Consider the following 13,293-nt stretch of genomic DNA (forward strand, 5'->3'; position numbering starts at 1 on the left):
GCACAACTGCCTTCACTGACTCCCTGTTTTGTCAGTGCCATTTTGCTGCTTTTAGTAGAAAATAACAGTCAAATCAAGTTAAGCATGTTACAGCCACACGTCACCTGCTGTAACTTTTATTTCCAATCAAAATTAACAGCAAAGTCCTGATGAACAAGAAGTTATCTTGGTTATCGGTCTTTGGGAGGATTAGGATTCTTGCGTCTTCTATGATACCTAAAAGAAAAAAACACACTGCAGTGAGTGCAAGCTGTGGACAGCCTTTATTTTTGTGGTATTTCTGCCCCCAGTGAGTGATCAGAGGTTACACAAGGAAGTGAAATACAAGATACACAAGCACAATCCATCACCACTCATTAGATGTCATCTCTGTTGTTTGTGGAGTTACATAATGCTACTCATTTCTATTGCTACATCTGCTACAAGCACGCAATAATCCAATCAGTTCTACAGCTGAATGGGCACAAAGGCTGCTGTTTATTCTTAATCCTTTGTGTGAAGTTAATTTTATTACATGGTCAGCCTTGCCTTTGGCTAAAATGATTGCTATAGAACAAAGATGTTCAAAAGAGCTGTGCCAGACTGTATGTTAAATAGTGTAATATTTTGCAGAAAAACTAAAAAACAAATTATTCTGAACAAATAATGAACCACACTTTCCTCATAATTATGCATGCTAAACAAGGCAGATCCTGTCTGATCTTCATCGAAGTGACAGCTACCCTTTGGTCATGAAAGTCCTATCTTTCCATTCATTATATCTACTCCCAAAGCACATTAATTAAAAAGTTTTCTGTGGATAGCAACAAAAAAAAATTTAAAAACTGCCTGTATTATGTCTCCATAGCTACAAAATTAACAGCTATTGAAAGACAGAGTACCATGGAGTGGAAGGGTGTAAGACACACCAGAATGCTGCTGGCTGACATTAGTAATGCCCAGAGTTCCTCTTTAAGCTCAGTCGTGTATATGTGCACCTCTCCTCCTCCATTTCTGAATACAAGGCACACCAAAGAGCACTTTTCACCATTCCAAATGAAAAACCTCTACTGCTCTTAAGTCTGAGAATCATCCCATTGAGGTTGCTAAGGAATAGGCAATGCATGTTTCTAAGCTTGTTTGGTTATGTCCACTGAGGGTATTTTACATACTAGATTCTGTTATGGAACTTAGTAAATGACTCAAAGCAGTAGCTAACAGGATGTATGAGAAATTTCTGCACTGTCACATATTTTACAGAAAAAAGTGGCAAAGGCTATCAAAGGAGCAGTGTTAAAAAAACCTCTCATTATATACAGTCTTCCATTCACCCAACACTGCATTGAAAATTTTATGTAGCAGCCCAAATGTTAGAGGTATCTTGTATGCTATGACTCATCCTACGTTGAATCTGGTCATTAAATTATTCCTTACTTCCAAAAGGAACAGACAAATTGAAAATACTTACTGTCCCACAGGATACCAGCGATGTTTTGTTGTGTAAAACATTTTGCTGAGCTCTTCCATTGTAGGACCTCTACTGTTCTTTAGCTCTTTTTCATTCAATCTGGATTTTAAAACTTGATCAAGGTTTTCTTCTTTATTATTCACTGGATCTGGCCGTGGTATGGGCTAGCAAAACAGTAATGTATATGTATGTCCTGTTTCTCCTTGATTTATTTAATTGAGAAAGTAAAAAAGCCAAGCTACTAAGAGTAATCTTTAGTACTATCTAACAGCTGAAACAAAAAAAATACAGAAAAATACCTGCAATTACACTGGCTGTTTACTGTCCTCACCTTCCCACCCTGAATGAAACCACACCACTGTGGAGCAGATATGTCTAAACACCTTTTTACTCTAGGTTCTACAACTGGTGATCCTAAAACCAGCGTTCCTGTAGTCATTACTGCAGATCTCAATCTTACAATTCACTAGCTGAATCATCAGCTTCAGTTCCACTAACCCAGAAGTATCCACACCATTCCCACTCAGAATTTTATTCACAGCAACCATCATAATTGCTAAAAATCTTTGCTAAAACATGTACCTTAGAGAAGAATGTCACTTCCTAATTTTTTATGCAACAGGTAAGACCAAGTTGTTTGCTTTCAATTGGAAATGTAACTACTACCACTATTACAAGTATTTTCCCTTGTTTTATCCTTTTACACCTGTTTTTCTTGAGGTATGTGCAACTGACAGATTTAAAAATACTGCTATGTAATTTGCAGGCAAAAAGTGCTAAAATGGTTTAGGCTTCAATGAGAACTTTCACATTGGGTACTTCAGCAACACAGCTGCCAGCTGCAGTATTTTACTAGCACATGGGAACAGGAACTTCAAACAAAAAATGTACACTAGAAAAATTTCTCTAGGTTTTAAATCGCAACACTAGATATATTTTCAGCAATGTAAAGATCACATTGAAAGTACTACTGATAGATAAAAATCAGTATTTATAGTTCTTTATGGCTTGTATGAACTCAATGCTGAATGGAACTTAAAGTTTGAGTTGAAAACAGTAGCAGCAGTATTTCTTTGTTTTCTCTTGTGCAGGAAGACATGTGAGCCATAACCTGCATTCCAATCATCCTCTCTGAGTAGTACCCATGTAGACAGACACTATTTTCTCTGTAGTGCACAAGTGTTTTAGTGCCTTTCATTCAACTAGAGCTTCTGTATGCTGTGATACCTGAGCTTTTCTCACTCTTCAACTTGCCCTTAATTCAACTAAGAGTAAACTCCTCCTTGTGGCAGCAGCTATATTCATCAGTTATTTACTTCACGGATGTGCTGAAGTAATTTCAAATTAAAAAAGATGCTCTAAAGACTCAAACCTATGAACCACTAAATGCCTTTACAAGAGTAAGAAATATACTTGGACATACTTTTGTATGCTCGTATGGGATCTCAAGCGAAGGGTGGTAGCAGACAATTGTCTTCAAATCGGATGTCACTGCAAGTTCCACTTTGCTATAAAAATAAAAAACTCATAACTTTCACAAGTACTGAACAACTGAGCAGCCCATGTCCCAAAGAAAACTGGATTTGACCCTGCATTTAAGAATCTGTCATAATTTCTATAAAATAAGGGTCATAAACATTCGGGCCAAACCTCCAAGTTTTTGTTTTCTCAGTCATCTTCCATTTTCTTTTTTCATGGAGAGGAAAAAAGGGCTAAAATAAATTATTAAAATACCTGGACATATGAGTTGGAAAAAAAATCTTAAAACACTTAAATAGTTCCATATAAAACTCTAAACAGATTGGGATAATGATCTCTAGGACAGCATGTCTTTATAAGATGTATGGCATCTGTAATGAAATAATAGGACACAAACTCTGGGGTTCTAACTTTTCTATTATGTAAAAAATGTTGAACAAGAAGTCCTACTTAGAGTTTCATTGTGAGAATATAACTTTTCTCACCTTCTTTCCCCTTCCCATGAGACATTTAGCTTCCTAAAACTGTGGTGACATGAATTCAGTGTTTCTCACTGTATTTGTACCATCTTTTCTCATTTCTACACAGATTCCCCGTGCAGCAGCACAAAAATACCTGGACCTTGTCTTAACAACAAGCATCAATGGAAATTACTACTCTAAGCTAATTTTGCTCTTTCTCAAACAAAACTGCAGGGGTACTGGGAGTCATCAACATGTTTAGAATGAGTCCTGCATGACTTTTCATTACATTGAAACATTAATTTCATAACCATTACTATCAGAGACAGTACTTTAGCTGAAATTATTACATATATCCAATATTGGCAATAGATGTGTTTGATACTATTATATGATGACTTCAGGACAGAGAGAGAAAGTAGCCCTGGAATAAACATTACATGAAAAGGCCACAGAGCAAAGCACATTTACATACCAATTGTAGTCTTCAGGGAGAACTGAGTATGTAGATTTATGGCAAGCATGATACACAGCTCCACCTGCAATAAAAATAAAGAACTCTGATGTAGAAACAAGCAGAGCTGTGCCCAATTAAGAAAGTTTATATTTTCAATTTTCATTATTTCAAGTCTTAATCAGGGATTATAATCATATTCAGTTTTAGATTAACATAACCCAAATACCATCTAAACAGAAGTTCATTTTAGTACACAGCTTTCTAGCAGTGCAATCAAAAAAAAAAACAGTGTGCAGGCAGCTATGATCTATACTTACCTTCCTAGTTGTATTGCTTTCCTGAGTAAAATCACTATATGAACAAAATACCTATAGAATTCACCATTAGGAAATATCCTTTATATATGCAAAGAACCTTAGGACTTAGAGGGAAGGTCATATTTTCATTCATAGCAATATTTATTATAAAAATGAAAAGGAGGGGCTCTGACTGGATATGTAGAGAAATGTTTTTTTCATGAGGACAGCAAGCCAAGGGGATAGGACTCAGGCAGGTTTGTGAGTTCTCTGTCCTTGGAGATTTCAAAGACCCAGCAAGCCCTGAGCAACCCAACATGACTGCAGAGCTGACCCTGCTTTGAGCAGGAGCTTGGATCACAGACCACTCAAAGTCCCTTCCCCATGGCTTGATTCTCATTGTTTTAATAGGATCATAGAATAATTTAGGCTGGAAAAGACTTTAAAGATCACAGAGTCCAAACACAACTAATCTAAGGTGTTCATAGCCCCTCACACAGGAATCATCCTGTAGGCACTGCCTTCCACAACAAAGCAGATATCCAGGCCTAAGGTGGGCCTGGGAAGTGCCTGGAGTTGACTTCCACTGAGAAGCCCTTTGCTAATTGCCAGAACCTGAGACAAATCCACATGGAAGTTTCTGTGTCCTGTAAAGCTTTATTCAACAACTGTGCTTTTAGAACACAATTATGATCACAAGAAACAAGTCTTCACATGTTCTGAGCTTTCTGTTAAGTCATAAAAAGGTTTCAACTTTATCTGACATTATTTTATTTAGACCATCTTTTAATACAAATAGGATTCTTCATGGCTGCTCCTAGCACAGGGAGAGAGCATTCATTGTGTCAAGACTGCAAAGGCTGAAAAAGCCAAGAAGAAACTTTTGTGCAGCTATTGTTCTCTCAGAAATATTTTAGATGCAAACTCTTAAATTCAGAATTACTCTTAGCACTTCCACTCTTCAGTTCTTCTAATTAAACTATTCTTAGCTATTAAGGAGTTGAGTTCTGGTAAAGTGCAATTAGTTTGTATGTCTTCCTAAAATTTCTTTCCCTTCCCTGCCCACTTACCTATAAAGGTAACATGTCTATTCTATTTTCTCCATTACTGTCTTTTCTACCACCTTTACCATCTTCCCTATTTCCTTCTCTTGACATCTAAAACATGGACAAAAATCTAAGAAACAGTACTGTCTGTTTCTACTTGATCTCTGTTTATGCTAAGTAGTGAGATTTTACTATAGCCTTTTCTCACCACTTTTCTAAGTCTGAAAAAATCAATTTAAATCTTCAATGATAATCAGTGGTAAGAGGGTAGTATTTACAAGCTAATCAATAATTTGGGGTGCATCCTACTTGGACCATGAAGGTTTTCAAAGCACAAAAGAAGAAAAAAACAAATGAGGATATCCTTTAGATTACTATTAGAATAGAGCACAGACTAACATACTTGATTCTGTTCAAAAAGAAAAATCACTTCCATGTTTCATTACTTTAAACCCTACAGGAAAGAGGCTCTCAAGGAACAAATTTTAATATAGGACTTCCACAATTTCATCACTACTTACTCTGCAGTGGGACCTGCTTACAGGTTGCTGCTGAACGCATCCTGAGGAGGCTGGGCCATGCAGTTCTAAGTGACATTGCCATGGTGACAGCAGAGAGGAAACCAGTCCTGGACAGATGGAACTCAAAGAACTTTTTCTCTGCAGAACACCCTCTGAAAGAAACCAGTTCTGTAACTATTCAGGATGCAAAAGACTAACAATTAAACTTCTTGAATATCTTAAGGAAAAGATTGTGCAACATAATTCTTCATTATCAATTGTTTATAAATCCTTATCACTTGAGATAATGGTACCTGTCTCCTTAACAGTCAAAAATAGCACAAGACTTTATTTACTGAAGGTTAAACTTTAAAAAAAAACCTTCCATGCCTGTGCCTTCTCACAGGCTTTTCTACTGGTACTCACCCACCTAAAACTTGCATCCTTCTTTCTGACACTCCATAAAATTACTCATGAAATATGCTTTTCTTGTTAACTATGTAAATAACATCAGCCCGTACAAAAATAGAAATACTTATAAACTACCCTTGCTGTAGTTAATTGGTTTCATCCATCTCAGCAATAGACCTGAATACCTTAAATGTTACCTAAATTTCACAGAAGCAGAAGGACATCTTATGTTTTCACTGCCTACTGCTACTGGAAAAAAAACCTGCTTTAAATAGAAACTTATAATGAAACCTAGAAAAACGTAACTGGAAACAGTTTAAAGACAAACACATAAAAAAGAAAGAAAAAAAAAGAAACAAGAACCTTTTAAAAGTACTTGAAATTTTGGGCTTCAGAACATCACCAGAAACGCGTGTTTTCCAATTTTGACAGATAATTATTATTCAGCATTCTTTTTATCTGTGCCAATGCTGCTGAAGTTAGGGGAGCAGCAGCACCTACAGAGGCGCTCATAACTTGCCCTCAGAGGCTCATGAACAAAGAAGGAGGAGGATCTGGAGGAACGCGGCGGATCTCGGTCCAAGGTCAGGGTCAGGCACCTGACAGGGCTCAGCTCGTTCCCGGCCCGTTCCCGGCCCCACTGCGAGGACCGCTCCGGTTTGAATGGGAACAGCCCCATCCCTGAGACAGCGCGCAGGAAACTCCAGCAACACGCGGGAGCACGAAACCCGCGGCTCAGAACTGAAGAAGATATTTAGCACTACAAACAAACCAAGTCACTAATCCATCAAAGCAAGGAAACAAGTACCCGTTATGAAATCCTGAGCGTGCCGCACAGGGTTCAGCCCCTCCAAACGTGGGCAGAGCCTCTCCGGCCTTGCCCGGCGCTCCCCCGCGGGCCCCGCATCAGCCCCGGCGGCGGAAGCGGCGCCGCGCGTCCGTTCCGGCTCCGGCGGCGGCTCGGCCCGCGGCACGCCGGGACTCGTAGTGCGGGCGGCGAGAGGGCACCGGCACCGCCCGCCGCCCCTCTGCCCTCAGCGCTGCTCCGGCACGGGCAACGAGCCCTCTGCCGCTGGATAGTAATACGGATGCGGGAAGGGCTAGGCCGGGCCGTGGCTGGCCGGGCCGGGGAGCAAGCGGACACACAAACACATATTCACGGAATCAGTTAGGTTGGAAAAGATCTCTGAGATGATCCAGTCCAGTCTTTGACCCATCTTTGTACACCTTGACACCTAGGCCATGGCAGTAAGCGCCATGTGCGGTCGTTTCTTGAACACCTCCAGTGATGGCCATGCCACCATCTCTCTGGTGAACCTGCTCCAGTGTTTAACAGTCCTTCGTGTGGAGGAGTTCCTCATGATGTCCAACCTGAACCTCCCTTGGCCTGAGGCCGCTTCCTCTTGTGCTGCTGTCCCCAAGAACCCAGATTCATTACCCGGTGTGCAATAAACCAATAATTAACCACTGTGGACAACACTGTCACGGGTTGTCCAACCCCTACCTTATTACAACCTCTTTTCAGGCAGTTGTAGAGAAAGAAGAGGCCCCCCTGAGTCTGCTCCAGGCTAAACACCCCCAGCTCCCTCAGCGCTCCTCAAGGGACCCTTGGTCAAACACTGACTGCTCACCCTGCTGGTCCCTGTGCTGGGAGAGGCTCAAACCCACAGTAGAGACACTGAGGCGACCTCGGCATTGGCAGCAGCTGTTCGGCTGTGGGAGGGGGCACAATGCCCCAGCAACGGGCAGCAGTGCACCTGCCAGTCCTGGGAACGTGCCAGCGTGCCATAGTCTTATATTAGCTGCAAAATAACCCCTTCTAATCCCATAATTCAAAGGGACATCTCTATTGGTTATTTCACAAGCTTGCAAACTTAGCCTGCTTGCTTTCCAGGTTAAATTACACAGTGGCTGCAGCAGCTTCCTCTGTTCAGCCAGCCAGATCTTCACAGTACCTGTAACAATCTTCCACAGCGAAGGCCTGTGGATTTTATGTAGATGAAATTGCATGTTTTCAATATTCAAGGCATACAGAAAACTCACCTGAATGTCTCAGGCACACTGCTTCTCTCAGGTTACCTGCTGTACTTCTTTCATAGACTGAGTCACAAAGCATTTCAAAGACAAGGTTATATTTACACAATATTGATAAAAGACAAGAAGAAAAGACAAAAATCAATTGTCTGACCTGCTGCTCTAGTATCTGGAATGTCTCCAGCACTTCAGGCATTTACACATCCACAAAGCCTCTAAGTCACATCAGCAGACTGTGTCTCCATTCCTGTCACAGCATTACCCTTTTGGAGACTCTTGGTATTGTCTCCTGAAAGGCAGCAACCTCTTCCAGAAAGCTTCCAAGGCTCGCATCTTTTCTGGTCATTGACTGTGGTACTGCAATTTCATGTTGTCATCAGTGAAAGCCTCACAACTTCAGCAAAGTTTATCAGTGTAGCTACACTAATAACTTCCAGCAGTATAGCAGAAGTATAGCCAGAAATCAGTAGTCAGGAGTTGATCACTCCCAGTAGCACTGACAAAGCTTTCTTCTTGAGTATTTTTCTATACGAAGGAAGATGGAAGACCCCCATTTTGGGTCTCCCTGCAATATTAGATTCATTACACCATAGAAAAAGGGAGCACAGTTGGGCCAAAATGTTTTACATACTACTTAGAGAGACGCAACCAAGGTGAGAAATCACATCTCCCCTACAAAGCTCCTCCAGATTTGTGGAGATAAACTCACTTTGTAATTCCAGCAAGTTTCTGTGTGCAGATACAGAGGCATCTGATCTGGGCTCATGCACCAAACAGAAGCAACACAGTTCTATCTATTTTCTGCTGTGTACTAGCTTATGATTCCCACAAGGAAATCCTTGTGCTGTATAGGATGAGGGCAGCATCCTATACAATGAAGTAAACATCCAATACAAGCAAGACAGTGGTTCTACTGATGGACAAATAAAACACTTTGAGGATTTTAAACTCAAGAACAGTGAAGAAAAAATAAAATGGCAATAAACTGTCTGAAATGCACTCTGGAAATTAAAAGAAAGAAATGAATTTTCATATAAAGAGGGAGCTTCAGGAATATTTTGTCCATAAGCATAGTGGTGGTAAATAGAATTATTTCAGTATTTTCAGGATGGGAACTGCTCAAGATTCTCCACTTTCTTCTGGTCAGCTGCAGTGTGACACACCTGTATGCAAATGCAATGTGTGCTACTTGTGAACGTTTGTGTGTGAACCTCTGAGAAGTACATTAAGCCTTCATTTCCTTCCTAGGAAATACTAAGCAAAATTAAGGCTTCTCTGACTTTTCTTGAAGATGCTTATGATTTAATTGTCATAGCTTCTTTAAAAGATTGCCTAAACTCAGGGATGATGATGACAACTCAGGGATGATATGGCTGACAACTCTGATTCTTAGTTGTTTTCTCAGAAGGACATTGTTCACCCATACAGGGGACAAAAATCCTTTGCTGTGCATTGGAAAACTTGAAATTAACTCTCTTCACAACTGAAGACCACTGTAAATTTCACCTGTTTCTTTCTCCGGTGTGAGACACTTTTTAAAAATCTTTTCTATATGGAGCTGTAACTTCTTAAAAAAATTAAAAACCTCCCTAGCTCCTTAGAAATTGTCTCCCAATACAAAATACTAAAACTTGATATGCTTGAGTATACCAGTCATGATTACAATATAAGACTTCTGTGGTGCTCCTACATTACAGTTTCCTACATCAATTTATTTGCTTTAATAAAGACAATTTTTTACTCTTCAGTGCCATTTGTACTTCCTGAGGACTGCATACAGACACACACTTGCAGATATGTGTGCTCTCCTCAGACACAAGTTTGAAAAAGTAGAGTTTCCAATGTTCCTGATGAATGTGACCAGCAAGTCTCCTAATGGTGGGATATTATAGGCTGGTGGCATTGAGTTGTTAATGGCTAAGAAGCTAATTCATTAATGAGATTGTAAAGATCAACAAAAGCTTTAATTTGAAGCTACAGTCTGTACTGCTTGTTTTGAATGACATACTTTTTTTTGGTAAGGCATACTTTTTTTATTCTGACAATGTGCGCTTTTAGAACATCCTGTAATGACAAATCTTGTAACTTAAATCCTAGTTCTGAAAAGTTGCAATTGAAGGTACCACAGAACTTTTATTTTTATTTTTTAAAAGCTGAACCACATACCCTGGTAGGCTTCCAGGCTATTTTTAGGCAGTTTCTATAAAAAGATTTTTAGGAGATAGTAGATGAGGTCTACCCCCTCCCTGACGCATAATGTTCTGCAAGTGTATTCTTAGCAGCATGTTCTGATAGATTACAGCTTTCCAAAGGGAGATGGGAATTGCTTAAGGACAGCTCAGAAGCGTGACTGCACATTTCTCCAGCATGTCTGGAGATGGGGTTATTAATAACTGCCAAGGCCCTTGCCTGCCTCAGCAGCTTGTAGACAGCAAAGGGGAGAGTCGCTCAGTCTGTATGCGCTCAGCAGGAGGATTGTTCTTTCTGTTTCCTCTGGAGATATGATGGAGGCACTGCTGCTGAGTTCCAGACCTCTGGGACTTCCTGTCTCTGGAAACCTGGGAAGTTTTGTTTCTAGGTTGCTCTCTTAGTGAAGATAAACCATCAACCTGCTCTTACTCCAACAGTCAATTACAAACTTCTCCAGGAAATCTCCAGCTGATCAGATGGCTGAGCTATAGTTAGGCTGCAGACGCTATGTAGTAATGAGGGCAGAACTATGGTGGTTTTAGATGAACAAGTTATAAATCAGAGATATCATCTGCACTGGCGTGGGTTTTGTGTGAGCAGTTGCACACACACACACACACACACACAGACAGCCCTTCTGAGAAATGGAAAATTAGGACCTGGCTGTTCCAGCTCTTTTGCTGCAGTGACATATTTAGGAAATTGCTTCTTAGGAAAATCATTCAGGCTAGATCATTGGCAAACTGAATATAATACACATTTATTGTTTTCATAGAAACCACAAGGTTTCAAAATATTCCTAGGAATAAGCATTTGGCTTCCTTTATTTCCTTTTAAACTGGCAAGGTACTACACAATCATACCTAGAAGTGGACCTGAATTTGTGAAGGGATGGATGTGTTTCACTGCAAAGGTTGTGTCTTAACAATGGGGATGGATGGGTCTCCACTCCTTAAATGCTGTCTCTTAATTTCTATGAGGATATCCTGTAAATGTAGAAATCAAATTTCTAATGAGACACTGTAGTTTAGTTATGGTCTTAATTCTCAATTTTTCTCAAGTTATGTTGTAGACAGACAGATTTCTATATTAAGCCAGTCTGTAAACACCCAGAGTAAACATCAAGGCTTATGTCAGTAGGCCCTCCTTATTCTTTAGCATATCTCACACCATCTCATCACTGCTCCATCCTGTTACTGATAAGGAGGAAGCTGCAACTGTAAATAACAGATGACAAGACTACAGTGCCTCAGCAGTCATATGCAGCCTAAATAATTTGTGTTGATTACCATAGTTCAAGGAAACAACACTGTCTCTACTCAAGCAGCCACTTAAAGAAAATCAAAAATTATTTGCTACAATGAAGGCTCCTACTCGTAGCATCCCATTTTGATGTTGTAAGTTGGTAAAACATATAACTGGTGGGGTTTTTTCCTTCTCTCATTACAGTTTCACCTAGTCCTGCCAGTTCAGATAATTCTGAAATTGTCCAATGACACTTTAAATTACTGCTAAATGAAAAACACTGCACTTCTGTGCCTTAGTTTCCCCCTTTGTACATAGGCATCATAGCAACTCTTGTGACATTACTCTGGGATTTACTGAGCATTTTTAATATAAAATTTGGATATTACTGTGAATATTCATTCTGCTTCTGTACATACATCCATCTGGTTTTTGCTGTAGAACAAATTTTCTACAATACTTGGTAAAAATATAGAAATGCTTTTATGCAAAAATAAAGAATCTGGGGTTTGAAAGAGAGTTGTAATTACAGTAAAACTTCTCTAAGATTGCAAAGAGGGCTAGGAGGAGGAAATAAGATTAGTCAGCCACAGGCTCAGCTGGCCTGGATGCACCCACTCAGTGAGTAATTCGATGGTAACTCGATGACAGCAGAAGCTGTCACAGGAAGATGGTCAGCAGCTGTATTGAATTGTTCTGGGTGTATTAATTGCCTAATTGCAATTACTTCTTACCTTCCCTGCCTATAGTAGCATTATACAACCCTGTTGGTGAATAAGGTGGTTGCCTAGCTTTGTTCTTGGAACCACTGTAATCCCAGCAATGGTGTGATAATCCCAGATTTGTGGGAGGAGTACTGTGCTCTCCATCCTGGCCTGTGCAGTGGGCCAAGATCAGCCAACAGAACAGGTCACTGCTGCAGGAGGGGATGGCTGGTCCTACACCTGCACCATCTTACCCTGCTTCCTGCTGCTTCTCTTGTGCCACCTGTGATGCCTCAGTGAGCTAGTCAGAAGGGTAACTTAGCCCAAAACAACCCCCAACAACAACCCCCTATGCCTCAGTAGATACATATACCAATGACAAGAGTGGATCAGGAATACAGGGCAGGGAAAGGCAGCAGGACCTCACTGCTGCCTGCAGCTTCTCCAAAAGACTGAGGGGCATCCAAAGCTGAGTTAATTAGTCATGGACACTACAGGTACAGGTACAATTTCACTCCCACTACCTTTTGTTGTCTGGGGCTTGCCAGACCCCACTGTAAGACAAACCAATTCACCAGTCCAGCAGAAGGCTAGACTGAATGGCTGTTTTTCTGCCAAGTTAGTGTACTGCATCAGCTCAGCAGAATGAACAGTGGGGAAAAATGCCATGTGGAAGGAAGGAAGGTAGGAGTGAGATGGGAAGGGAAAAAAGAAACGCTCTTTTTAAGAGATTGACTCAGCTGTTTGGTTTAACCTAACCTCAAGTACATGGTTTCACACTACCCCTAATGCAGGGGACTATAGAGTGTCCCTTTCTCACACCCTCAGGCATGAGTTCTTGTCCTTTTTTATGCCTTACCTGTACAGCTGTGTAGCTGCCTGTGGTTCACAGCAGCTCACTGAGGAACCATTTGTGCTTTTGATCAGCTCATCTTAGGTGAGATCATGGTGTGAGCTGAGGGAGCAGCAGTGTGTGCCATAGGAGGAAGGCAGCAGCAATGCAAATAAAAAGTGGTGTGCCCT

The 13,293-nt window shown here is 40.6% G+C and overlaps 1 protein-coding gene across 1 annotated transcript; it reads right to left on the bottom strand.

Moving 5' to 3' along the window:
- Window positions 1-73: 73 nt before the first annotated feature.
- Window positions 74-7,064, bottom strand: MRPL42 (mitochondrial ribosomal protein L42). The gene is made up of 6 exons (XM_005480678.4): window positions 6,906-7,064; window positions 5,708-5,859; window positions 3,863-3,926; window positions 2,871-2,955; window positions 1,448-1,611; window positions 74-216 (listed from the first exon to the last, which is right to left on the bottom strand). Exons 2-6 carry the CDS (start codon window positions 5,787-5,789, stop codon window positions 171-173), a joined length of 441 nt encoding a protein of 146 aa, XP_005480735.1. The 5' UTR covers window positions 5,790-5,859; window positions 6,906-7,064; the 3' UTR covers window positions 74-170.
- Between the last annotated feature and the right edge of the window lie 6,229 nt (window positions 7,065-13,293).

This window comes from Zonotrichia albicollis, chromosome 4, assembly GCF_047830755.1.
Source record: "Zonotrichia albicollis isolate bZonAlb1 chromosome 4, bZonAlb1.hap1, whole genome shotgun sequence".
NCBI lineage: Eukaryota > Metazoa > Chordata > Aves > Passeriformes > Passerellidae > Zonotrichia > Zonotrichia albicollis.

Excerpts from the sequence above, each read along its gene's own strand:
- MRPL42 (XM_005480678.4), bottom strand. The coding sequence starts at position 5,789 with ATGGCAATGTCACTTAGAACTGCATGGCCCAGCCTCCTCAGGATGCGT. Across the intron at positions 2,956-3,862 it reads CTCCCTGAAGACTACAATTG|CAAAGTGGAACTTGCAGTGA; the intron begins GTATGTAAATGT and ends TTATTTTTATAG. Across the intron at positions 217-1,447 it reads CGCTGGTATCCTGTGGGACA|GTATCATAGAAGACGCAAGA; the intron begins GTAAGTATTTTC and ends TTTTTCTTTTAG.